At 45.8% G+C, this 26,731-nt stretch overlaps 2 protein-coding genes across 8 annotated transcripts in view; both read left to right on the forward strand.

Annotated features, from left to right (window-relative positions):
* The first annotated feature begins 2,496 nt into the window (after positions 1–2,496).
* SAG (S-antigen visual arrestin) lies at positions 2,497–24,507 on the forward strand. Of its 2 annotated transcripts, none has more exons than XM_040612700.1 (16): positions 2,497–2,724; positions 4,746–4,897; positions 5,448–5,508; positions 5,599–5,643; positions 5,932–6,125; positions 7,280–7,339; positions 8,456–8,523; positions 8,718–8,853; positions 9,211–9,295; positions 10,563–10,635; positions 11,559–11,696; positions 11,999–12,076; positions 12,959–12,982; positions 13,372–13,436; positions 21,391–21,400; positions 21,888–21,974. In XM_040612700.1, exons 2-16 carry the CDS (start codon positions 4,802–4,804, stop codon positions 21,889–21,891), a joined length of 1,137 nt encoding a protein of 378 aa, XP_040468634.1. In that variant the 5' UTR covers positions 2,497–2,724; positions 4,746–4,801; the 3' UTR covers positions 21,892–21,974. The 2 variants fall into 2 exon arrangements, with proteins under 2 accessions (XP_040468634.1, XP_040468633.1); XM_040612699.1 differs by lacking the exon at positions 21,888–21,974 and adding an exon at positions 22,081–24,507 and having other exon boundaries at positions 2,500–2,724.
* Positions 24,508–25,582: 1,075 nt separating this feature from the next.
* DGKD (diacylglycerol kinase delta) overlaps positions 25,583–26,731 on the forward strand; it is a 66,129-nt gene continuing 64,980 nt past the window's right edge. For all 6 annotated transcript variants that reach the window (XR_005830659.1, XR_005830660.1, XR_005830661.1 and 3 more), the window contains exon 1: positions 25,583–25,757. Coding sequence is in view for 3 of the 6 variants with exons in the window: in XM_040613073.1 (XP_040469007.1) it covers positions 25,599–25,757 (159 nt within the window). In the remaining 3 variants the exon portion in view is untranslated. The remainder of the gene's footprint in view (positions 25,758–26,731) is intronic.

Genomic DNA, 26,731 nt, shown 5'->3' on the forward strand with positions numbered 1-26,731 from the left:
CACAATGCTCAGATTCATTTATTTGTGTGTTTGTGAGATCTTGATCCAAATGAGTGAAGAGGGGAACCTGAAGTGATTTTTCCGTGCTGTTTTCCTGATGAATTGTGGGTTTGTATTCAGCCACACTGTAGGATTTGGTGTAGAGGGGGAAGAGGGTAATGCTTTTAGCTGGACATCCCGCAGGTACAACCTGGTGTCACCCTGTCTCAGGAATACTGCCGTGAGACTGGAGGAGGTCTTACCTAAACTTGCTAAACAAATGCCTCTGTATTCTTGGATATTTTGGGTAAATTACTGAATTGAGGAAGTTAGTATCTGTATTTCAAGACACTGCTGAAAGTAGATGGCTTTTTCAGCTGTGATACTTCGACGGCTACCTTGTTAAGCTTTTCAGCCAGCAATAGTATGTTTCTTTAAAAACACAAACATCCTTGTTGAAGGTAATGCTCTGGTTCCTACTTCAATATAATAAAGCAAAGTCTCTGGCTGTTTAAGGTATGAATTTAATGCATAACTAAGAGCCATCACTGACCACCTTCCTGTTTTCATAAGGAAAGAAGCCGCTTGTCCAGCTCTTGGAAGTGAGGACCGTAGCAAAAATGGGAAGATTCACACTGGCATTCTCAAGCATTTCTAAAGGGCAAAGTATTTTTTTTTCTTCAGCCTGTTGCTGTGTCAGAAGGTCCTTGAAGAGGCACCTACCAAGAGTCCGGGTGACCTTGGTTACTGTGGAAAAGCAGATCACTACATGACAAGTCAGCGTGATGAAAGATTATTGGGAGATTAACATAATAAAAACTCTGCAGGCTCTGCTGAGGAGGATCAGAATGGGTTTAGGATGTTTATAATTTAGACTGCTATACTTGTGTTTTTCTACAACATGGAGCATCTTACACAAAGGGCTTTGTTTTGCCTGTTGATGCTGTTATGAAGTAGGTTAAATAATACTCGAGGATAATGGCTAGCTAGCTAAGACCTTAAGTATTTCAGATTAAAATTTCTTAGGACCAAGGTATGTAGGAAATTCTAGTGACCAATTTTAGCTCTGTTTGCTATAGTTCATTTATTTACTTCTATTTTTCTGCTTCAACATGCAGAGGGCAGAGAAAACAAAAGCAGCTGCTGTGCAGAGGTGGCTGTTGCACTGTTTTTCTGCTGAAGGTGGAGCTGCCCTTCAGGTGGTTTAGGGAGTGGGGTGGGCATCTTTCTCCAGCCAGGAGGGTGTGTTAGGAAACTTGTGTTACGGTGAAGCTGCTTCCAGGCTCTCCTGAAGATGTTGGAAACTGCACATGTACCCACACCTCCCAGGCCCTCAGAGGAGTAGCAGGTACAACAGGAGTGCTTGTTCCTCTCCTGAAGGGCTAATAATCCTGCAGTGGCAGCGGCACAAACTAACAGAACCAGCTTTCTCCTTTTTGTTCTTGCACCGTGTGACTGAATGGAACGTGTTGATTTGGTGGCTTAGTTTCTGGCGTCTCTTCCCTACTGTCTACAACCAGGATCCCGCTTTCCTTCAGCAGCACAGGCACGTGTGAATGTCTGTGTTTGAGGGCTGGCTGGTTTGTGTTTGCCAGAGTTGATTAGACAGAGTAGTGATTAAACTCTCCAAACAACCCACCTCCAATTAATGTTGCTGGAATTTGGAAAACACTGAAAAAGCTGAGGAACACTGGTTCTGTGGTTTGTTTTTTTTTTGAATAATTTGTGTACCCAGGCCACTATATTCAAGCAAATGTTGGTGTTTGTTTGCAAAAAGCAAGCTTGATTTATGACTGCAAGATTGCCTGAAATGGAGGGTGCTGCTCAGGCTGGCAAGTGGAGAGGCTATCGTGGTCTTTCTAATCAAACTAACAGATGCAGCACAGAGGGAAGCTACAGCTGTTAATGCAGCTTGCAAGCCAAAAATTACACACATTGTTGTGCATAATATCAAGACCAAATTCGGGGGGGCAGGGGGAAGCTATTCTTGGGACATTCATGAACAGAAAAGCTAAACTGATTGAAATCTTGTTCATGTGTCTTACATCTTGGATGTTGTGCCTTATTCTGTAAGTAAATTGAGGGGAGGGGTACTAGCTAGCAACATACTGTTTTGCATCAGCGTGCCAATTGGAAAGTTGGTGTAGCAATAATAGATAAACCGCTTAGTGATTATGAGAAGAATAATGTTCTCAGTGCTTGGTAGTCCTTCATAATGGCATCTATTTATAGAGACTTGATTTGGTGTTTTATAAACTCCCTTTTTCATAAATGGCTCTTGTCTGTTCAGCTTATGAAGCTGGACGACTTGCAACCCTAGGAAGGAGAAGACAGAGAAAGAGCTTTATTCTAAAGCTGCTTTCAGTAACCGTCCTGTTCTATGTAGGTCTGTAGTCTTTACAAACTGTGTATGACATTGTAGACCTCTTCACCGACAATCTGAGCTCCCTTAGGTAATGCTTTATGTTGCTGACTTAACCACTTTACAGTTGAATCTTAGCCCAGGTACAATATTTGCTCTTGGAGGAGGATTAATTCCTGAAATCCTGGATGGACGCAACTAGAGACGTGCTTTCAAATCCACTACAAATTGTCCTCCTTGTTTGCGAAGAGGTTAGTGATTCCCTCAGATAAATGCGAAGGAGCATAGGACACAGCTGTGTAAAAACTTCACCTTTCTTCACTAGTTTAGAAGTTCACGTCTCTGTTCTGTGGCAGCTCCTGTGGCATCTGGAACGTAACAAGGTATTTAATGTTATTTACTGGTTTGTTTATTTGGGATTACAGCGTGAGTGCGGTGTCCGCTCAGCAGCAAATGCCATTCTGGACTTGAACTTGGCCTACCTATACTTCATGCAAAATAGAAATTCTTAAATGTGTAAAGTCTTTCTCTAATCTCTACCTTACGTTTTTTCTAGCTTTCTAAGAAGGGAAGAACTTCCTTTTTCCACAGCTTGTTGTGTGCAAATAGACCCTAGAAACTGTTTCTACTCTTGAAATAGCTTTAAAATGGGAAAGCAAGCAGAGAAATAGAAAGGAAGCAAACTGCAAGGACAGTTGTACCCTCAGACCAGCAGTCTGTCTAACACGGTATACTCCTTCATGGGGGTCCAACAGGGAGACGTGTAAGAACAGGGCACATGTAGCATCATCCTTTCCTGATGCTGCTCCTCAGCTTCAGAGTCTTATGGGGTGAAGGTTGCACCTTGGATCATCCTGTCCAACATCTCCCAAAAGCCTTTTCCCTGTGAACCCGTCTAATCTGTGAATCAATTCATATTGGTGGTTTCCAGAGCCTTCTGCAGTCACACTGTACTCCTGAATCTTGGGCTATGTGGGGAAATTATTCACTTTGTTTTGAATTTGCTGTCTGAACTGGATGCTGCTGTTTTATAATTTATGACAAAGTGAAAAACTAATGTCTTTCTGCTTTTACCACCCGGGGTTTCTGGAGATCTGTTGTGTCCTTTTGGTCCATCCTCTTCGTCCTGTGTCATGTCGTGTCCACCCCCCACCAAGAATCTTATTTTCACCTGTTTTTTCCTTGGGTACAAGCTGTCTCCTACCCCTAATTACAATTGTTACCTTTCTGGGCAGGTATGGGACTGTTGTATTCCTAAGGTCCGTTCCGCTTTGAGCTCAGCAATATCCTACAAATAATGGGTTGCATTTGGTTCTGATTTAAGAAAATACAGTAGGACAGAAGAGTTCTCATTCCGGGTTTGCTCTGTCTGACTCCTTACTGATACATACCAGCTTTCTAGGTCTTAGGCTGAGCATGTGGTACACAAGTTCTGAAATGGTATGTGGCATTCTCTGTTGTGTTTTTGATTTATTTGCTAATAACTTCTCTGTTTGTGTCAAGACATTTTTCCTAAATGATACCAAGTACAACTCCGCATGTCAGGCTATAGTTGTATTTTCTTTTGACTACAATACTTTTAACTGTTATAGAATATGTGGTATTTCATCACCTATCTAATCTGCATCGTGAAGCACTCCTCCTTAACAGAGACAGGTTTATTTTTGGGAATCCAGAATAGCTGTATGTCTGTGGGCAGGCTGTTTGCTCTTTATCTAGGCTTTTTTCCATTCATTCAAGAATGTGCTCCATAGCAAATGTCCCAGGACAGGTGATGCTGTGCTGTTGTATACTTGCAATGGTAAAAAAAACCAGCAAAACCAAACAAATCCCCCAAAAGTACCCAAAGCTCATGTGTGCTGATATTCTTTCTTTCATGTATTTTATGCCTTTATTAATGAGTGGAATTACCTTCTTATCTCGTGACAATTTAGAGCCTCTGATGACAAATCTTGAGGTACCATTTCAAAATCCATGTACCTTGATCAGATTACCTTTATCTGTACTCTTACAGGTATCTTCACAAAATTACTGTCTACAAACCTCTCTGCAAAGGCCAAGCTATTTCTTCCCCTCCAGACTTTTTTACTAGTCTACTTATTTTTTAATATTAATTAAAAGGAGTTATTGATCTTTTGTATACTAGTCTACTTATTTTTTAATATAAATTAAAAGGAGTTACTGATCTTTTGTAATGTTTCTGAAGATCTGTTTTTAAATAGATGTGTTTGTGGGTTTTTTTTATGAAACTGCTAAAATGGAAAGAAACCTACCTTCTGTGTTGTGCCTGCATATCTATTGAAATAGTCTTTGGTAGACTACACATGGGAGTACAATGCTTCACCCACCCAGTATAATTCCGCTTTTGTCTCATACACCTATTTTTTTCTGACATCTTTCCCAGGACATTTTGGGGCAGAACAGCATCATTCACCCACAGTCACATACCCATCTTTGACCATGAGCTGCCCAGAGTCTCAAAAGACGGGGACAAGTGGGAAGAATGCTAGCTCACATAAACAAGTTATCTTCAAAAAAAGCACCCGTGACAAAGCTGTAAGTACCATTATGATTGGTTTGTGCAGGTATGAGACGTACTTATGGTCGGACTGGAGACTTACTAGAAAGCTCTTTCCTGTCTCTGTTATTTTTTTCTGAAGGACCATGAACTGTATTTAGTGCTAAGTTTGAGGAGGTGGTGTAAACAGAGTTTATAGGACAAGCTTCTCGTATGTTGTAATACAAGAGGAATACTCCTCCTGGGTTGTGCTCCTGCTAATAAATGTTTAAAACAAAGCTGATTCATTATCTTTCCAACCTGATGGCACCAAAAATTTTTAAATCTATAGTTTTGTCCCATGCACAAGTATTTATGTTGCACTTGTGGGAGCTAGTCTACATCAGGTCTTCAGTTCTTGTGTCCTGAAGCATGTGAATAATCCTGTTGAGTCTGGTGGGGATTGTATGTTTGCTGGAAAAAAAAATAATATTCTGTTTAAATTGAAATTGTTCTGATCTCAACAAGATTATAGCTCTATAGCATTCCCCCCTCACCAACACACGACCATCACCACTTCGTACTTCATCCATGGTCATCTCCCTACAGCTGACCATCTACCTGGGAAAACGGGACTTCATTGACAACTTGGGGAATGTGGAACCTGTAGGTAAGTCTGCACGGATACATGCTGCCCTTCCTGCTCTCTCAGCCCTGATTATCCTCCGTTAATCTTTCCTATTTTTTTCCTTTTTTTCAGATGGTGTTGTATTGGTGGATCCTGCACTTATCAAGGGGAAAGAAGGTCTGAGGTTTTATGCAATGTGTATTTCAGAGATTGCTAGTCCTCTTTTGAAGTGAGGTGCTGAGAGAGCACCTTTTTTTTTTAAGGGTACAAATGTAACTCTTCCCCAGTGAATGGGCTTCTTAATCAATGTAATGCATGTTCTTACATATGGTATAAACACTTACTGGGTTATACAACAGTGTTGAAACAAGCTTCCTTGACTCTGTATTGCAGGAGGATTTTACATCCACCCTGGCTGCGTTGTTAGCCTGCTGCATGCTTTACCTGTCATGTGCTTTGTTCCAGTGTATGTGTCCCTGACCTGTGCTTTCCGGTATGGCCAGGAAGACATTGATGTGATGGGCCTGACCTTTCGACGGGACCTGTTCTTCTCTAGGGTCCAAGTGTACCCACCTGCTGACAAGCCAGAGTCTCTTTCCCACTTGCAAGAATCTCTGCTGAAGAAGCTGGGAAAAAATGCTTATCCCTTTTTCTTTACAGTAAGTATCTCATAAGAGCCTCCGACCCTCTTGTCTGTTATTACCAGGCTGCTGAGACCCAGTGAGGGACTGAAGACGGGGATTAATAGAAGATTCATGTTATGCAAAGCTCCAGTTATGAGTGACAGGCAACGCACCAATTTTTTTTTCTTAACATCCTAAGTGGTAAAGTGCAAGAAGTTTTTAGCTGCATGTGAAAAGTGCTTTCCTTGAAAAGGCAAGGAAACATGCAATGGCTTTATGCTAGCAACAGCCCTATATAGCTCCGTCTTCCCGTTCCTGAGAGGCTGGAATATGTTGCACCATTGCCTCAGTGCTCACAGAGGAAGTGCCAAATCCTCTCTTTAAAAATTTTATGGATCAAACAAGCAGATGAAAAGCTCTTTACCAGATGTTGTCAACAAATAACAGCTCATTGCCAAATTCTGATTCTGACAGGATATGCTTCCAGTACTGTCAGTGACACGTCTGCCTTAGCATTGCCTAGGAAGATCCAGGTTCGAAAACTACATGCTCTCTTATAGCAACAAATAGGTCTTTGAATGATTCTGCTGAATGGGCTGGTACCTGCCGTGATGTTATTACCACTCGGATACAGTCTAGTGATCTTCAAAATCTTGAGTCACTAATAGGGTGTTAGCGCTTGGTCTCCATGAGCTGCTCTGCAACCTCCCCAGCTGATGTCTGGAGTTGCCCAGGCCAGGAGCAACTGGGTACTGGCTGGTCCTCATGGACTTAGTTGTGTTTCTGACGGAGCGATGCTTTGCTCCAGCTCGAAGCCTGTGTGAGCTGTATTGATTATCTTGGGCGAGGAGCCAGATGTTGCAGCTTCTACTTTAAGCTGTGTCTCTAGGGCTCTGTTTGATTTTTAAACTACGTGCTTCATGTGCCTGGACATTTTTTACTTGTTTCTTTCTCTTTTGTTTCTTTCCTTTCTTGACTATTAAAGTATTTTTGGAAGAGAGGGACTTGTTTGGACAAGGCAAGATAAGGCCCAGTATATTAAAGCCTCCATCTTAGCTAGAACTTCAAAGGGTTACATTACAGTGAGTGACCTGTTGTCTTCAGGATTGCTTTGTACCTTTTGCAAACAATATGTTAACTAGAGTATCTGGGTAATATTGCTTTGGGATATTTTTCTCTTCCTCCCACAGTTCCCAGATTACCTGCCTTGTTCAGTCTGTCTGCAGCCTGCACCTCGTGATGTTGATAAGGTGAGACCAATGTGACACTTGTGCTTATCATGGTTGAGGAAAGTCGAGTGGAAAAATTCATGTGAATTTGTTTGGCTAGCTTGAGAGTAGAAGAAGGTGGTACTGGATTTGACTGTGCTATGCCACAAATGTCAGGAACCTGGCTGAAGAGCTACAAGCGTGTGCCACAGAGTTGGAATTTTAAGTTCTCAGAAGAAGAAGGGGAATCTAGTCTTCATTTGCAGTGCTTGTAGTTTCCTGAAGGGTACCACATGATTTGTGGGTTGGCTGCACATGAAATGATTGTAGCTGTCAGGCTACATGAGAGAAAAAGGCTGCTTAAAGTCTCATAGATTGCTATAAATAGCATGTGTTAAAACCTGCGTCTGAATTAAAACCAATGCAGAGAAGGGCTGGCTTGCACATGTGTGTAAAGTAAACAAAACCTCCGGAGTAACAGATATCAGATAATGAGATGTTCTGCGAGGTTTCTGACACCAATTAAAATATTCCCTTTATACTTGGTGCTTCTGTGAACCACAGAGCTAGGCTAACAGCTGGGCAAGTTGGGATGCAGGTTGTAGAATCCAGTGCAACAGGGATAAGCTGTATTTTTTGCCAAGGAATGATATTCTGGCAAAAATTCCTCTGTTGCTTTGTAGAGAGTTATCTGGGACTCACGGATGTCCCGTGGTGGTATAAACCTGTTAAAGCAAAGGTCAGCTTGGCCTGATCACTCCCACTCCTTAGATGTTTGGAAAGAAGACTGACCTGGACCCTTGGTCAGGTATTGGCATTACAAAGTCAATTTAGAAATTCAGTTCAGAAACCTGAGGTGGACTGGAGACCCTTGCAGGCTGGTCACTCGTATAACCTGCAGCACGCTGTGACCGAGCCTTTCAGGAGTGGGGATGCCATCTGACAAAGGCTGGGAATTAAGCCTCATTTATCAGAAGCAGCATGGAGTAGGTGGATGCTGCCACACCAGTTGGCAAGGACCTCTGTTCCAGTGGTGGGAGGCCAGGAGAATTTGCAGTTGGCAGAAGTCCGTCAGTTTCTGATGTACTGAAAGGTATTTAAACATCTGGCTTCTTGACTTCTGACACTGATTTCACAGCTGTCTCCTCTCTCTGGCAGACCTGTGGGGTGGACTTTGAGGTAAAGGCTTTCTCAACAGAGAATGTGGAAGAGAGAATTCATAAGAGGTAACAGAACGTGTCTGTCTTCAGCTTTGCCCTTCTTAAAGGGGGTGGGGGTGGTTCAGTAACGTACCTTGGTTGCTTGTTCAGCTTTGCCCCACTTGTCAGTGGACTTCTTGAGTGTAAAGCACGTGTGAATGCAGAACTCCTGCCTCTGCCAAGTGCAAAGTACCACGATGTTGTCCTCTGCTGCTTCCCAGGAACTCTGCACGTCTGCTGATCCGTAAGGTGCAATATGCTCCAGATGAACCAGGACCCCAACCTTGTACGGAGACCACCTGGCAGTTCTTCATGTCCAACAAGCCATTATACTTGAAAGCTTGCCTCAGTAAAGAGGTGAGGGTTTCGCCCGGGGGCTGTGGACATCGCAGTACCGGCACACCAGTATGCATTTTCCTGCCCAAAGCAGCTACATCCATTTGTAACTTGAACCGTCTCAGCTCAGACTGACTTGTTGCAGCACTTGAGAGCTCTAATGTCATTTCTGTCAGTAGGTGCTGTTAGGGAAGGCTGAGACCCCATTACCAGATGCATTTGAGACTAAATAAATCATTGAAGGAAGGGCCATGAATCATTGGGAAGGGTCATCTTGCCTTATCTGGCCTCTGTGAGATTTAATCTGGGGTGACTAGAGAGGTTTAGGGCTTGGGAGAAGCCTCCTGGCTGGATTTCTGAGCATCAAATTCCTTCTAGGTGTACTACCATGGTGAGCCCATTGCAGTCACTATCACCATCAACAACAGTACAGAGAAAACAGTGAAGAAGATCAAAGCCCAGGGTATGTTTTTATGGTTGCTCGGGATTCTTTGAGGGCAAGAAGACTGAATGGTAAGAGAACTGAAAGACAGCCAGAATTTAGTGCTTGCAACAGCTTAGGCAGGCAGTCTGGGACAAGTCAGGAATTTTTCCCTTCACCCTGTCTGTTGCTGTTTCTTTGCTGTTCATCAAGTGAAACACCGCAGCTTCTTTATTGACTCTCATGGTTGTTTATATGACTTAATTTCAGGCACTGCTATGTCCCCTCTCATAAAGAGAAAGGGTCTGGCACCTACAGCGGGCAAGGCAGGTGCTGTGGGGGAAAAGCCCCCTCTTTTGGGAGGCCAGTTGGAAGTGCTGCCCTGTCCATGTGATGCTCCTGCTAACGGCGAAGGTGCCCAGGTTGCATACCATTTTGCTTGGGGTTTCAGAAATGTCTGGCAATGCGAGAAACAGCCACTCTGCCACTGATGGTGTAATTCCTCCCAAGGAAGCTGAGGGCAGGGGCTGAGTTTCAGAGGAGTTTCAGTACTGTGCCTGTGTTTTATTTGTGGCACTGCATGTTTTCATCCCACAGGCGTCATTGCACTTGGACCTGTGGAAGACAGTCTGAGAGACAAAGGATGAGAAAGAGAAGAGAAGGCAGGGAGGGATCAAAATTCCTGAGCTTGTTACAACTCTATAGCAGAAAAAGCCAATTTGGTGCCCATCTTGGATGCACTCTGTAGTGATTCCCAAATATTTTTTAGGCTGACACGCCTCCGTCAGGCTTAAAGAGACCTTGTTGGTCCCCAGATTCTCTCCTTACCAGCGTTTCAGTCAGAATTACTTTTTGGGGGGCATTTGATTGGAGAGTATAAGCCATTTACTATCGCAGGCTCTTGACTGCAGCCTGCTCGATGGTGGTGTCTCCTGAATGCAAGTGCATGGACTATAAATACGCAAGAGAGACCCATGAACAGAAATAAAAGTGCACGTGGCTTAGAGAAGAAGGAGGGAAATCTTTATAATGGAAAGAACAGGCTCCCAAGGGAAACTGTGGGTTATTGACTTTTTGTCATCTCCAAATCAAGTCCAGGTGCCTTTCAGGGAAGATGGACTGGTTATTTGTACGCTGTTGGTCTCTATCCACATCAGGCTGTCTGGTCCGGTGGTCCCCCTTCAGGCTCTAATTTGCTGGGTTTTCCTGCTGTTCTAATCATGTCATTCCCGAGACTCGGGGCAGGGCAGCTGTGTTGTTTCTGATGCGTGTGCACAACTGATTGTCCGCTTTCTCCTTTCTCGCTCAGTGGAGCAGGTTGCCAATGTGGTTTTGTACTCCAGTGACTACTATACAAAAGTGGTAGCTGCTGAGGAAGCACAGTGAGTGGATGGTCTGCTTATCCCTTCTTGCACCTTCACACCCTTTTAATTATCCTTCCCCTCCTCAATAAAGGGAGGAACTCCTAGCTAGAGTCTGGCGGTTGTCTGCTGTTACAGTGCTTGCTTCTCTTACCTGGGCGGGGGGGTGGTGTCCATGTCCCACACCACCCATACTCACTGCTTGCAGCTGGTCTACCTTTCACATAGCCAGCAGGGACCAATGCAGCTTTTTTCAGAGAATGGGGAGGCTGCAGCAGCGGTTTGCAGAGTAATTACCAACTAGGAAAGCTTAGCAGGGACTGCGGAAGGCTCCACATTGCTTGAAATCTTTAAATAGAGGTGCAGCATTTTTCTGAAAGGTGTTGCTGTTTGGGTGGAAGTCCTGGATGCTCTAGCTTGAGGTCAGTCTTTTTCACACAGTCTCATTTCGTTTCTTCTGGCCTTAGAAGGCCCATGAAAACCTTGAGCCTATTGCCATGGTAGAGAGTCACTTGCTCTTTTGTGCTGCAGTGGCAGTGCAGCGTTGGACTTGGCTTTCTGAGGAGGGTTGGACACACCCGGCCACTTTTTATTTTTCTGGTGTTTTGCTCTGTAGCTTAGGGACATGTTTTGCAATGAGTACTGGCCTTCTCAAATAGGATTCCTTTTGTCCAAATGTAGAGGTCTGCAGCATAGTTTTGACCTATTTTAGAAGTCTGCCTTAATGTGAAATTAATTGTTTTCTGCAAGTGCTTGTTTCTGCTGATTACAAAGGGAATTTTTTACTAGTTAAGATGTAGACACCTGCATTGTAGACAACTAAATTTGGACAGAAAAATTCCACTTCTTTTGGACAGCTTTGTAATCTGTTTTGAAATTCTCTTGGTTGGGTGTATAACACAAGTCAGTGTGTCACCTTCCTTCTCTCACCTGCTTATTTTTAGGGAAAAGGTTCAGCCAAATAGCACCCTGACCAAGACACTGACACTTTTGCCCTTGCTAGCAAATAATCGGGAGACACGGGAAATAGCTCTGGATGGGAAGCTAAAGGACGAGGACACCAACTTGGCTTCTAGTACTATGTGAGTAGAGTTCTGAATGGTCCCAGGTAGTGGAGGGTAATAAAGAAGCGGAGACAATTGTATCAGGAGTTTGTACCTGTAAATGTGTGTCCAGAGGGGCGCATCCAAGCTGCATTACTTACCAGATCATGTTTACTCAGGGTGAATAGTGATCACAGACCTGGAGAGGCATTAGCTGTCCCTGAGGCTTGTCTCCTCTGTTGCTTTCAGGAGAGCAGGACCTTCACCTAGTTCTTGCTCCAGCCATGTACTCTTGCTATGTTGCTGTGCTGCCTGACACTGCTGTCTGTTTTCTCTGGTAGTATTAAGGATGGAATAGACAAGACAGTGATGGGGATTCTGGTTTCCTACAAGGTCAAAGTGAAGCTCACTATTCCAGGGTAAGACTAACGGATTTCTTGCTACATCTGCATAGAGAGGGGAGTGCGTGTTCTTCACTGATGAGGCGGGAGAGTACAGGACAGTCCGCCCCAAAAGAAAGGGCATATGTTGTAGGACATGAGGCTCCCTCTAAAGCATAAATCGTCTGGAAATCTGTCTTGGCCTATCCAAAGAAGGTGTCCTGAGCCAGAGGGCTTGGGTTACCTTCCTTAAATACCATATGACTTTACAGCTGCAGTATGAGCCTCTGGTTTGCGTTGCACTTTTTTGTTTCAAAGCCATATTTTGTGAGAACTGAAGTGAAACGTGGTGTGAACCTTTATCTTGGTGTTCTTGTTCTCCCAGAGCAGAAGGTAGAGACATCTGCCTGAGAGTCATAAATACTGTAGCTCAGGTTCTGTACTGAGCCAGCTTTCTGGGAGAAACCGACGTTATCAACGTGAGCTAGTTCCCAGCATACAGTGCAAAAGAGGACAAGGATAATAATTCTCAGCTGATGATAGCCACTGTTTACATTTGCATTTCATTCATCTGTAATTCCTTCTAGTATAAAAATGAGTCAATTATTTGCCTAAAGTGTGATAAAATGACCATGCCTTCTTCAGTTGCCCTTGCCCTTTGGCTCTCAGAAAAGGAGCCATATCCAACCCTTGGTCAGGATTTCAAAAATTTAGGCTCGTTCTCCATGGGAAGGACATGCAAAATGAAAATTTTCTTTTTTAAAAAAGAAGTTTATTTGGGTGTTATGCTTTGTGGCAAGTAGAGAAGAGTATGTGAAGAAGGTGATTTCAATAGTCCACCAATAAAAAGGCATTTGATAGAGTACCAGAATGGAAAGGCACTAAATATGCTCGTGTTTTTCTCCTTGTTTTGTTCTGTAGCATGCTGGGAGACCTCACCTCCAGGTAAATGTCATCTTCCTTTTCAGACCATGCATCTGTAGTTGTTAATTTGTCTCTTTACTCTCTTTTCGATTCCCTTTCTCGCTTCCCTAGAAAAATCTAACTAACCTTTGAGATGATAGAAGTAAAAAGTTTGTGCATTCAGCTGCGAAAATGAAGCAATTACAAAAAAATTTTTGATTTTATGTACGTGCAAGTACATTCAGCACATAATAAACCCAGTTTATTAAAGTGGATATGCACAAGATATTTGTGGAGAAATTGGAGTTTAACTCTTTTTGAGGGGAAAATTATTGTTAGGAAAAGATGAAAGAGTGGGTGAAGGTGAGAGGGGAACTGAACCAGGCACGAGTAGAGCTGTGGATCTGATGCATTCTCTCTTCTCCCCAAAGTGAAGTGGGCACAGAGCTGCCATTTCGTCTCATGCACCCTAAACCTGAGGAGAAGACCACAGCAGGTCAGTTATCCCTGGTTTTTGCCTTTCTTCATTAACGCTCGGGTGAAATTTTGCCATTGCAAGGCTTGTAGTAATTTCTTCTACAGGAAGCCTTTAAAATCTACAAGGGTCCAGTATGGGGGCAGTTCTGTGTGTGAATATATATGCTTGTGTGTGTCTATATTTATCAACCTCAAGGTACAAAATAACAGGGAGGAGGGATGCTAAGGTGGGCCAGGGTGGGTGGAAATGAGCCATGTTTCCCTTTTTGTTTTTCATCTATGGAATCACAGCTCAAAGCACAGGGGCTTGAGGAAGCACTGCATAGCTGAATCTCATGACTATGCAAAATGTCCTGAATAAAGCCGTTAGCAATTCCCAGCCAGAATCCAATACAGCAAACAGGCATCTGTCGCAGAAAACACCTAAGACACATGAGTATTGTAAAAAGCAAAATACTTTTAAGAAGAATGAAGAGGTGGTAAAACTGTTCATGATTTTTAGAGTCCCCGTTACCTTGATTTGGCATTGGCAGCAGTGTCTGTGTTGTGGTCTTCATGCTCAGTGGGTATCTGAGAGGAATGGCTCTTCAGAGTCAGGTCAGTAAATGGAAGTGTGGGAACTTTAAAGCAGTGTAAGGAGCTTGGGATCAGATGCCAAAACTGCAGGCTGTCTTTAGCATATGTGTTCTCCTCCCACTTCCTCAGGCCTGGCTGGCTCTGTTCTCTAATAGTGAACTTACAGAAGCTGCAAGGTTCTTGTGCTAAATCAGAAGCTCTTGGGCAGCATCTGAAGCAGCTATTGAACACAAATTATGCCGGCCGTTCAATGCTGGGGCTGAGCTGCATGGGCTTCAAACAAAAACCCACGGCTGCTTTGGCGCTGCTTTGGCGCTGCTTTTCTTCCTCCTCCTCCTTTTTTCCTCCTCCTCTTTTCCTCCTCCTCTTTTCCTCCTCCTCTTTTCCTCCTCCTCTTTTCCTCCTCCTCTTTTCCTCCTCCTCTTTTCCTCCTCCTCTTTTCCTCCTCCTCTTTTCCTCCTCCTCTTTTCCTCCTCCTCTTTTCCTCCTCCTCTTTTCCTCCTCCTCTTTTCCTCCTCCTCTTTTCCTCCTCCTCTTTTCCTCCTCCTCTTTTCCTCCTCCTCTTTTCCTCCTCCTCTTTCCTCCTCCTCTTTTCCTCCTCCTCTTTTCCTCCTCCTCTTTTCCTCCTCCTCTTTTCCTCCTCCTCTTTTCCTCCTCCTCTTTTCCTCCTCCTCTTTTCCTCCTCCTCTTTTCCTCCTCCTCTTTTCCTCCTCCTCTTTTCCTCCTCCTCTTTTCCTCCTCCTCTTTTCCTCCTCCTCTTTTCCTCCTCCTCTTTTCCTCCTCCTCTTTTCCTCCTCCTCTTTTCCTCCTCCTCTTTTCCTCCTCCTCTTTTCCTCCTCCTCTTTTCCTCCTCCTCTTTTCCTCCTCCTCTTTTCCTCCTCCTCTTTTCCTCCTCCTCTTTTCCTCCTCCTCTTTTCCTCCTCCTCTTTCCTCCTCCTCTTTTCCTCCTCCTCTTTTCCTCCTCCTCTTTTCCTCCTCCTCTTTTCCTCCTCCTCTTTTCCTCCTCCTCTTTTCCTCCTCCTCTTTTCCTCCTCCTCTTTTCCTCCTCCTCTTTTCCTCCTCCTCTTTTCCTCCTCCTCTTTTCCTCCTCCTCTTTTTCCTCCTCCTCTTTTCCTCCTCCTCTTTTCCTCCTCCTCTTTCCTCCTCCTCTTTTCCTCCTCCTCTTTTCCTCCTCCTCTTTTCCTCCTCCTCTTTTCCTCCTCCTCTTTTCCTCCTCCTCTTTTCCTCCTCCTCTTTTCCTCCTCCTCTTTTCCTCCTCCTCTTTTCCTCCTCCTCTTTTCCTCCTCCTCTTTTCCTCCTCCTCTTTTCCTCCTCCTCTTTTCCTCCTCCTCTTTTCCTCCTCCTCTTTTCCTCCTCCTCTTTTCCTCCTCCTCTTTTCCTCCTCCTCTTTTCCTCCTCCTCTTTTCCTCCTCCTCTTTTCCTCCTCCTCTTTTCCTCCTCCTCTTTTCCTCCTCCTCTTTTCCTCCTCCTCTTTTCCTCCTCCTCTTTTCCTCCTCCTCTTTTCCTCCTCCTCTTTCCTCCTCCTCTTTTCCTCCTCCTCTTTTCCTCCTCCTCTTTTCCTCCTCCTCTTTTCCTCCTCCTCTTTTCCTCCTCCTCTTTTCCTCCTCCTCTTTTCCTCCTCCTCTTTTCCTCCTCCTCTTTTCCTCCTCCTCTTTTCCTCCTCCTCTTTTCCTCCTCCTCTTTTCCTCCTCCTCTTTTCCTCCTCCTCTTTTCCTCCTCCTCTTTTCCTCCTCCTCTTTTCCTCCTCCTCTTTTCCTCCTCCTCTTTTCCTCCTCCTCTTTTCCTCCTCCTCTTTTCCTCCTCCTCTTTTCCTCCTCCTCTTTTCCTCCTCCTCTTTTCCTCCTCCTCTTTTCCTCCTCCTCTTTTCCTCCTCCTCTTTTCCTCCTCCTCTTTTCCTCCTCCTCTTTTCCTCCTCCTCTTTTCCTCCTCCTCTTTTCCTCCTCCTCTTTTCCTCCTCCTCTTTTCCTCCTCCTCTTTTCCTCCTCCTCTTTTCCTCCTCCTCTTTTCCTCCTCCTCTTTTCCTCCTCCTCTTTTCCTCCTCCTCTTTTCCTCCTCCTCTTTTCCTCCTCCTTTTTTCCTCCTCCTCTTTTCCTCCTCCTCTTTTCCTCCTCCTCTTTTCCTCCTCCTCTTTTCCTCCTCCTCTTTTCCTCCTCCTCTTTTCCTCCTCCTCTTTTCCTCCTCCTCTTTTCCTCCTCCTCTTTTCCTCCTCCTCTTTTCCTCCTCCTCTTTTCCTCCTCCTCTTTTCCTCCTCCTCTTTTCCTCCTCCTCTTTTCCTCCTCCTCTTTTCCTCCTCCTCTTTTCCTCCTCCTCTTTTCCTCCTCCTCTTTTCCTCCTCCTTTTTTCCTCCTCCTTTTTTCCTCCTCCTTTTTTCCTCCTCCTTTTTTCCTCCTCCTTTTTTCCTCCTCCTTTTTTCCTCCTCCCCACCCAAACTTACCTAAAGCTGCTGTTTCTACAAACATGACCACTAGAAGATGATGATGGAACCTGTGAGAAGATTTATCCCTCGATAGGTGCTTTGTTCTTCACTGGAAACGTTAGAACAGGGTGACTTGAGTCCTTATTGTGCAAATTTGTTGGAGGAATCAAGTGCTGAGAAGAGAACAGTGGTGATTTATTCCATGCGCAATTGCTGTGGTTGGAAATCAGTGTTTGCTAATTATGGATGTGCTGGAGTGGGGGAAGGTAGGTTTCTCCACCCCTGTAAGAACTGCACTGTAGGAAACTCTTTTTCACCGGGAAGAACCCTGCTGTAAGCTGTGCCAGCATGGTCTCTTAGCATAGACATAGAACACGCTTATAGGAGAAGATTTTGTGCATGTTACACCCCGTCAGAGTAGTGCAGTTAGTCTAGGAAGCACCTGCAGAACAAATCCACAAGGCTTACTGCCCTCTCCCTGCCTTTCTGCTGTGGCCACAGAGGAGACAGCCCCATCACTGAGGAGTAGCACGGACACCCCACAGCAGCGTGCAGCCCAAAGCTGCCTCCAGCTCTCCTGTGAGGTGGAAATTGGGTCCTCCGTGTTGCTCCCATAAGACTAATAAGGTTGGATCACTTTGGAGAAGCTTCTGTGAAGCAAATGCTGTTGCTGGCGTAGCTTTGGCCGTGCCGCGGGGCTCCCTTCCATGCTGCAGCCTGGGGAAGCTCTGCCAGCAAAGCACTGACACTGCCGCACACTTGATGGTGATCTCAGGTGGGTTCGGCCAAGGGTCTTCTGTCTCTTCTGGTAGCTTGTACATACTGAAGCACTTCTCAGACTTCCCTGCAGCAGTGCCCCTGCCCAGGAGCCTGACGAGGGGCTGGGGCCACCCCGATGGCCACGGTGGCCAGTGAGGGCCATCCAGTGCCCCTGGGGAGCCCCTCAGGGCAGAGGTGCTGCTGGGGGTGCTCAGGGCTGCACAGGGGAGCCCCCACGGGCACAGAGAAAAGCTTGAAAGCTCCAAACAAGGATCATCCAAAGCCTTAGACAACTGCAAAGAATTGTGCAGTTTTAGAATGGTGTGAATTTTTTTTACATGATGTTTTTTGGTGTTAACAATGCTGCAACTCTCTTTTTGTTACTTATGCTTCAGGCAGATAATTCTGGCAGAAGCATTTGTAATATGAGGAAAAATGGAAGTCAGTTCTCCCTTTTAAGATAATTTCAAAGGACGACTGATATACTCCTTTATATAGTATGCTCAAAAGGATGTGGGCAGAAGACTTTACAGGGGAAATGGAGAACTGCAATATTTCTCAGATCGCTTCCCCCAACACATCCTCTTACCAAAGGCACAGCCCACGTATTGTTTGCTACATCAAAGTCTTCTAGGAGCTTGCTGTCAGAAGACAGCTATGGTTCATGCATTTTGTATAAATGGAAATTGCAGGTTTCTTATAAACTGAAACAATACAGGTAGTTTCAGGAGCTATCCCATGGGAAAGCCCTACAAATGGTTAACTTGAGAAATAAATGCTTTTTCTTAAAAAAAGATCGTGTAACACAACAAAATTCCTCTGAAGCCTGCATAGCTGACTTGAAAACTGTGCTGGAATGTGGTGTCTGAGCTCATTATGGGGAATAAAACAGTCTCCCATATGAAGCTGGTAAACTAAAAAACTCTTTCCAACTTTACTGGCTGGTAGTTTTCCGTGCACCGTGCCTAATCACTTTTCCCAATTGCAAGTTCATGCTTTAAAAATTTTGATTCTACCACCTTTGTTCGTAAACTCTGAGAAATATGTTTCGTTAGTGAAATACCATTTAATTGGGAATAAAGCAAATCAAGACTTAATTGCAGAGATGGAGCTTCAACAAACAGTGTTTAGACACTCAAAGGCCCCAAAAGATGGAATTTTTCTTTCAGCAGCAGCCTCTACAGTGGGTTAGGCAGGGGTGCATGCATAGGGAATTTTGAGATCATTCCTTATCTTCTTTTTCCATTTCCTTTTGTTTTTACTGATGAGTCAGTAGTAACCAGTTTGCCTGTTGCGCCTCCCTGCTTACTTGACTGTCACTTCATCTTAAGATACAGCTGGGGGAAAGGAAAGAAGTCAAAGCAACCATCTTACAGATTTAAAGCTAAAGTGAGATTAAAAAACGCCATGTATTTTTATTTATTCATTGCAGTGGGGTAATATCCTTTTCCCTTCTCTAGCTAAAGTGATTTATGGCAAAAGTAAATAAGACATGTAGAGCATCACTATATTTAATCATGCAGGGCTGATTTGAGTGTAGAGAACCTCAGAAAGAGAAGCTTCTCAAGAACATGGTTTAATGTTTTTAGGGCCAAACTGGGGCAAGTGTGACCAGCTGCTGTGTGCTTTATTTCACAGCAGATTGCTTTGCCCTTTTTATTTGTCTGTGCGCGAGCTCTGAAGCATTCATCACTCAGGAAAAAGTAGATCTGTCAGAGTCCATGGCTATTGCAGATTGCTTGATCTTTCTTTTCTGTGCTTGGAGGAGACAGAAAAGGAATGGCTTGCTACCTTTCCTTTCCCGTGTTTATTTATGGCTTCCTTGTCTTGGACTCCTTGTAGGCCAGCATTTGCATGTTTCATGTGTGCTGGTTTTGCAACCATTTTTGGACCCATGTGGTTCACAGGGGGTTATTTTTAGGCAAAGCAGCTCCTGTCTCATTGGCAGTCTGTCTTTTCCGCCTGTTGACAAAAACTTATAGAGATCTGTTGCTTTTAAAGATAGATTAAAATTGGGCTGTGTCTCTTCATGCTTCCAAGACCTTTCCCAGTCAGCAGTTAGCCCAGCAGCTCCTGCTGGGTTTTTCTTAAGGCTGTGGTCTCAGCGTGAGTTCTTTGGTCTGGGGTTTTCCTGCCCTTCCCCTGATGTTTTACATTTTGTGAGCCTATGTCTTGGAAACTGTCCTTTTTGTTGAACAACAGCCAAAACACGGTCATTTGTCTGCTCCCTTGTTAAACTTGCATGAAAGGGCTGGTTTCAAGAAACCCATGAATGTTCTGTCTCTTTACTAGTAAAGCTCTACCTGCCCTGTGTTGGTGGTGTAACTTTCAGAAATGAGTGACTACATAAAGCACTTGAATATCTTGAAAAATAACACAGCCTACATCCCCCTGACCCCCCCCCCCCCCAAGTTTACAGAGGTTAAAAGCAAGCTTATAATGAAAATGACCATATGCCACAACTTTAATTATATGAAATCATTTCTGTGGCTGCATAATAAAAGCTTACAGAAAACCCTCTGCAGAGAGTGTTCTGGAGCCTCATCGATGCTTGAACACAGCCCCCTCCCATCCCAACTCCCAAAACAATTGCTGGCATGACAGTTAAAAAAAGAAAAAGTCTACCCATTTTTCAGCTTCCCAAGAATTTTTCCATGTTATAATATTCAATAAGCCACCGGAGAGCAAGAGAACCCTGTGGAGTGGGCCTGACTCCTGCCTGGGGGTGCAAAAGTAGCCATTTAACAGTTAAATGCGATACAGTATAGCAGCCTGAAGGTAAAGTAGTGCATCTTCAAATGTAATCTTAATCTGAGTTACAGGATAAGTGTTTCTCTACTGCCACACTACCTATGTATTGATTCAGTAATCATTTATCTGACAGTCAAGCATATGCTCAACTGAAACAGCATCTGTTTTCCCCCCTCAACCCATTTTGTAAAACTGGCTTCAAACCACATTGGTGGGTATCTCACTCAGCTTCACCCACATCATTGATGTCACTGTTTCCATAGTAATGAATGTACTTCAAAGTGGGGAAAGAGAGCAGGCTATTTAAAGAATAAAAATTGGAGGAAAAATGAAATTATAATGATGCTTTATGTGTTGGACACTTAAAAAGTTCTAAATATTTAATTTTAAATCCATTTCAGTCAAGCGTGCATGCCCTGAGACTTTCCAGATTTCAGCTGGGCTTCTGTGAGGAGAGAAAACCATCCTTTCAGAGTCTGGATGGAGACCATCATGAGTGCCTTTACACGGTCCAGCCTTCCAGGCATTTTGACTGGAGTGGCCCCATTTAGCACACTTTCAGTGCTGATGTTTCCAGCAGTGCTCGTTGCCACTTGTTGCCCTTGATTTCAGTGTGCGTTGTGGGTGGGAGTTCTCCAGGTAGTGAGTTCTCTGGATCCCTGAAGCATCCTGAATCCCTACAACTTCTGTAGAACGATGGCATAGGTGTGCTTTGCTCCCTGACTTAAACTCATGAGATGCAAGCCAGTGAAGTTAATGTTGCTTGCTAAAGATAAAGTAACTGTGAGAACAAAAAAAATCCCTTCCCCCATTTCATCACTGCAATACAGTCTGTTCTGCTTATTTTAGGCTGTGCTGAAGCAGCTTCCAAGGAATCCTGCTAGCAAGCAGGATTTGTTATGGTGTGGCTAGCAAAGATCCCATAAAAGAAACATGAGTGCGAAAAGCCTTGGGATTATGTTTAAGGAAAGATTAAATCAGGGGTATTGCCTCAAGTGCACAACCTATCTAATGAGACACCGCCTATGGCTTTCTGTATTCTGACCTCTGATTTTAATACCTTCATGTTTATTGAACAAGAACATCATCTTCTCATCAGCTGACTACTTAAATCACAGTGACAGACCAATTAAGACTAACATTATGGCACGCAAGCACTGTCATCTCTGAGTAGAAGTGTGTGCACAGATGTCTCTCACAGCTGTGACCGCTAGCAAGTATGAATGGGAAAACCTGTCGTTTCTCAGCCTGAGTCTTAGGCAATGTTGCTAGAGTGCTTTTCCATTTGGGAGACCAAGTTTTGCTTTCTAAGGTGCATGTATGCACATTTTGAAACTTTCTGGAATTCTCCTTGTATTGCTGCAAATCCTACCGCTTGTCACTGTTATAAATTTTTGCTGGTTTTAGCACCCACTGTTCTAACTGCTTGGTGTGTCTTTTTTCCTTTTTTATTGCATGCTGATGACTGCAGGGAAGGATGGGTAGGTTTCCTTTAATATTTCACATTCTAGCTGCAGTTGTGCGTTAACTCTTTGGAAAAAAACCTCCTCAAAACTGTCTGAAAACCTCCAGGGTTCACAGAATACAAGCCCAAATCCAAAGTGAGTGAGTTACTGTGGCTTGACAAATTACTGCTATCAGTTGAACAGCAATGACCGACCGTGTGAAACTAGTTCAAGAGAACATGTTTTGCCTTATGGTTGGAGGGAGGGGTGTGTTTGTGGTCAGCTCATGCTCTGTAGCTCTAAGTTTCAGAAACTCAATAGATTTGACCAAGTGCCCCTATTTTAGTACAGAAGGAATAAGGTTTAAAGGTTTCACATTTTATTTCTAGACAAAGACCCTTTCAAGGCTGCAGTCTACTCAGCTAGCTAGTAAATATTTAGCTGCAATGGATGTGATTCAGTACAGATTAAAACCTCCTCAGTTTGTGTCCTGACTTGCTCAGTCAACTACTTTTCATACTAGCTAGAATACCACCAATGAGAATGTGATCCAAGTCCCTTTGAAGACAGAGGAAACATTACCAGAGTCTGCTCCAGGCTTCTCTTCCTCCTCCTGTAGTCTTTTTAGTCTCCTTTAACTCCTTTAGTCTGCTGGTATAAAAAAAATAAAAAATTGCTAACATCATTTTGAAAGACCTGTGTTTCTTCCATTTCAGTGAAGCAGAGTTGGTATTTGAGGAGTTTGCTCGTCAACAGCTAAAAGATATGCTTGATGATGAAGACAAGAATACACTCTCAAATGATGATTAAAAGAACAAGCTGCCAGAGAAGCGATGTAGCCTGGCACCAACAAGAAATTTAGGACCTAGGCTTCTAGTAAACTGCATGTTCTCAGTGCGTACGTGGTCTTTCAGGGATCAGCCCTGAGGTCAGTGGACATAAAATCATGAATCTCTATTGCTTATTAAAAGTTTCAGCTCTAGAAGAATGTAGCAAACTCAAAACCTGATGTTTACTCGAGCTACCAGAGGGCTGCCATGTCATGACTTCTGCTGTCAGGGCTATGTAATAAAAAGGTTGGTTGCTTGCACCACTGATGAGGGCTTCAACGATGATCTGTGCAGGCTGCCCAGACTTACTCAGTGTCAAAGGGTCTGTAACTTTGAAATGCTAGTGAACCAAATCCTAGTCTGGAAGGCTGGCTTTGCAGCCTTTGGTGATTCATCGAAGTTTCTCGGCAGACTGTACAAAACTGATTTTATTTCCTTTTGGTTGCTTTTGTGTTTATGCTATACCAAACTCATCTAGTGAATATTTGCAGTGCTTGCACTGTCCCCGTGTGGCTTACATCCACTTTCTGTATCATTAAATGTCTTGTAAGTCATCTTCCACACCGGCTATTATGCTGATACAATGTTAGCTTTCAAGCAATGTGCTTAACCACCACGTTATTAAAGATGAGAGTAATGTGCACTGTCCATGACTTCCTTAACAAAGCTCCCTATATACTACCCCAAACAGAGAGAACTGCTAGTCCAGACTGATCCTGTATTTAATCTAGTTTCCTGTGTGCAACAGTCCTTTAAAGGACGGTGCAGTAAAATTAAGGAGGAAATTATGGGGCAGCCTGCCCTGAGGAGCCTTTTCCAACATCCAGCTGCCAGAGGTCAGTTTATGCTCTAAGAAATGAGATTGTATTTTGTGAACTTCGTTCTCTCATGTTGATCTGGATATTCTCATTATTCATGTAAATGTTGCATCCTTTCCTAAATCTCACGTAGATTTTGGCTGAGGTTGCATCAGCTAATTACATTTTGCATGTAAAACTATCGGTGTTTTCTTTTCCTTGTTTTTGCTCCAAGTCTGCTTGTCAATGTCCCTGGTTTAAATTCTCCTGGAAGGTCTGATTGCAGAGCCTACATTTATTAATATTATAAACTTATGTTTCCCACCCCTACGCACCCGAAAACAGAATTAAGAGCTTCCCACTTATATCTTAGCAAACAGTGATGTGCTTTTAACAGAGAAGGAAGCGAGGGAGATGTTTTTGAGATGTCTGTTTCCCCCAGCGGGAGCGGGACTCCTGGTGAAAGCCCGCTGTGAGCGCGTTGCGCTTCTGTCCCGCTTCAGACTGCGGAGGCTGCATGAGCTGAGCTTGCCCACTCTCGGGCTCAGGTTGCTATTGATAACTGCAACAAGCCAAAGCAGCTTGTTTTGGAGAAAAGTGTGGGCTGTGCTCTGGCATTTCTGCAGAATTGTTCTATATACGGGCCTCATTTTCTGAGAAGCTTGTCTGTTTATTCTTATTGACACCATCATGGTTACAAGCCCTGCTTTTACAGGTGATCCAAAGGCTTTAACCAAACAGCTTTGTATCTGGCCTCTAACACAAATAGGTTGGCTTAAAAGTAAAGCCTGTTTTGCTTTTGTGAACTGGTCTCGATTAAGATGCTGAAAGCAGTGAATTAAGACCACAGCTGATTTCAGAGTTTCATCAGTGCTCTCACCTAATGCCACCTGTCTGTCAGTGGTTTTGGCTCCATTAGTCACAGCTGTTTCACCTTAGAAGAAATTGCAAGAGGCAGTATGTTTGCTCTGTTCTTCCTAAGTGCTGTGTGCTTTGCTGCTGAAGAAACCCTGCAGCCATTTTTGGGTGTTTGTGGTCGGTATAATTTCTGTGTAAATTTCAACTTTGGGTTTGGGGGAAGGGTTAGGCATTTGCACCTGGATTTCTGGGAAGGCTTTTCTAATGATTGCCCTGGTATTTTTTTTTTTACTAATTTCTTGGCAGCTTGAGAAGAACACATGGGTACGGTAAGGCTGAATGAATGGCTGTTTGCAAATATGCTGGTCTTGGAGAGCTGGTATTCAGGAAATGCTTTAAGGATGCTAAGAGGAGGAGGGGGCACAGTCTTCCAGTCTTGCTTCAAAGTGTATCTTCCTCCACAGAGGTGTTTCCTTCAGTGTTCCTGGCTATGGGACCTGTAAGTGTGGGAGTAGTAAACTTGGAGGCTTTTTTTTTTATTGTTATTATGTCAGCTTTGTGAGGTGCCTCTGTCACTGTCTGACTTGCAAACTCACCTGCAGCAATGCCTTCTGTAAGCTAACTGCGTAACAAAATTACAGTATGTTCTGCCGTGCAATGGGGAGAAGCCGAAATGGTTATTAAATCTGTTCTTTTGCCTGGGTTTAGGAAAGCATTTAAAGACATTGACCATTTGTTTAGCCCATGCTGGACATTTTCTCAGAGAGCAAGGGCTTTCTGCTGGTTCCTTCAGTTCCCTGTCCTGCAGGCCAGGCTGGGCTTGCATTCTTCTGCCCTTCAGGCAGCAGAAAAGAGGTCTCTAGTTGGAACTGTTTGCCTTTTATCTTTGGCTCTGCTTCTGATGTTATGTTGATGTTCCACCAAGTCAGACCTGCTACTCGTATTCATGGCTGGGGGAGCAACGCTGGAGTGGGACGCCACGTAGGGCACATCTGCCCGCTCCCGGAGAGGGACGCGCTCTGGTAGTGATGGCATCTCTGAAACTGCCACTTTTGAACACAGCTTTTGTCAAATACGCAGCCTCTGTGACGGGACTGACTTGGTGACAAGCGTTTTCCCCTTGTACAGGGTGGGGATGGTGCAGGTGACACACTCCGTGCCGGCGGTTTGGCCGTTACCTCAGGCCGGCGGGCGCGGGAGGGACAGTGCCGGGAGAGGCCCAGGCCCAGTCAGGCCGGAGCGTTTCTGTACTGAAAACTGAGGCGGCGTGTGGCAGCGGGAGCCCCTGTGGCTGGCAGGACGGGTGGGACACCTGTTTGTGAGGGAGGTGGGTGCAGCAGGGCTTACCCTGGGGGGAGGAGGGTTTACCCACAGGATTTTTATTAAACCCAGGGGAACAACCGGAGTGCTGGAAACAACCGTGAGAATCAGGCCCGAGATTCAAGCTCTTGGGCTCGCGTTATCCGTGAGTTGAAGCCCTTTTCTCGGGCTTCAAAGTGCCACGGGGGTGCTTGGACCGAGGAGGGGCCAGTGTGGCCGATGCCCGGTGGGCGGGCTGGGGGCCGGTTCGCAGCTGGGGCCGCGGGCCGGGCCGTGCCGTGCCGAGGAGGTGGCCGTGCCCGCCCCGCCCCGCCGCGGCCGTTCCCCTCCGCTCCCCGCCAGGGGGCGCCGCAGCGGCGGAGCGGGCGGGTGCAGAGCGCGGCGCGCGGCGGGAGGGGGCGCCGGCCGCGCCGCCCCGCACCGTGCAGCATGGCGGCGGCGGGCGCCGCGCAGCCCCAGGCCGGGGCGGTCGCCGCCGCCAGCCCCGCGGCGGCGGAGGAATCGTCGGACAGCGAACCGGAGCAGGAGCCGGGCTCCCCGCAGAAACTCATCCGTAAAGTCTCTACGTCCGGGCAAATCCGCCAGAAGGTGCGTGCGGCGGGCGGGGGCTGCGGGCAGGGCCTCGGGCTCCGGCGGCGCTGCGGCCGGCTCTGCCTCCGCGTCTCCCTCAGCGCCGCCGCCGCCTCGCCCTCCCGCCCAGCACGGCCACCCTGGGCCGCCCTTCTGGGAGTTGCCCCCCCCCCCCCCCCCCCCGTGGGGGGCCTGCCAGGGACCCCCTCGAGCCCAGCCCTCAGGGAGCTGCCGGGCATTGCACCCACCGCCCGCCCTGCGCCTCAGGGACTTGCTGGTGACGCCCCCACTCCCGCAGCTACCCCTGAGGGTCTGCCGGCGGCCGCCTCACGCACACACCGCCCCACCGGGACCTGCTGGCGACCCCCAGCCCGCCCCTCCGGGACCTGCCGGCCAGCCCCCCGACTCGCTTGCCGGGACCCCCCAGACCGGCCCGTTCCCGCGCTCCCCCTCCCTCGCCGCCCCTCAGGGACTTGCCGGCGATCCGTCCCTCCGACCCGCCCCTCAAGGTGTCCCTCTGGGATGTGCTGGCGAGCCCCACACCGTGCCTCAGAGACCCGCTGACAACACCCCCCACCCCAGCAGCTTTGCATGAGCTCGCGAACCCCTAAATGCTCCTCAGGGATTCCTGTAACAAACTGTTTCTCAGGTGTCTGCTAGCAGTTACCCCCTAAATGCCCTTCAGTGTCTGCCAGTGAGCCCCAAACTGCTGTCGGGGGGCCCTGGAATTGCCCCCAGCAGGTACCATCCCCAGGCTGCCTCACAGAACCTCCCCAGTTCCCCCTGCCCAGCAGCCCAGAACCTCCCCAGTTGCCCCTGCCCAGCAGCCCAGCTCAGGCCACTTTCTGCCCAGTGCCCAGGTCCAGACCCACCAGGGAGCTTCTCTATCCTAACAGTGACCAGCGTGCCCAGGCACAGCAGGACCCTGCCTTACCTCTTCCCGTTATTAGGCTGCCCTCTAATATTTTCTCGGAGTCATGGAAGTCAGATTT

This window comes from Falco naumanni, chromosome 13, assembly GCF_017639655.2.
Source record: "Falco naumanni isolate bFalNau1 chromosome 13, bFalNau1.pat, whole genome shotgun sequence".
In the NCBI taxonomy this organism is placed as follows: domain Eukaryota; kingdom Metazoa; phylum Chordata; class Aves; order Falconiformes; family Falconidae; genus Falco; species Falco naumanni.

Coding starts and splice junctions, on each gene's coding strand:
- SAG (XM_040612699.1), top strand. CDS start 4,802: ATGAGCTGCCCAGAGTCTCAAAAGACGGGGACAAGTGGGAAGAATGCT. Junction 12,077..12,958: donor GTGAAGCTCACTATTCCAGG/GTAAGACTAACG, acceptor TTTGTTCTGTAG/CATGCTGGGAGACCTCACCT. Junction 12,983..13,371: donor CTGGGAGACCTCACCTCCAG/GTAAATGTCATC, acceptor TTCTCCCCAAAG/TGAAGTGGGCACAGAGCTGC.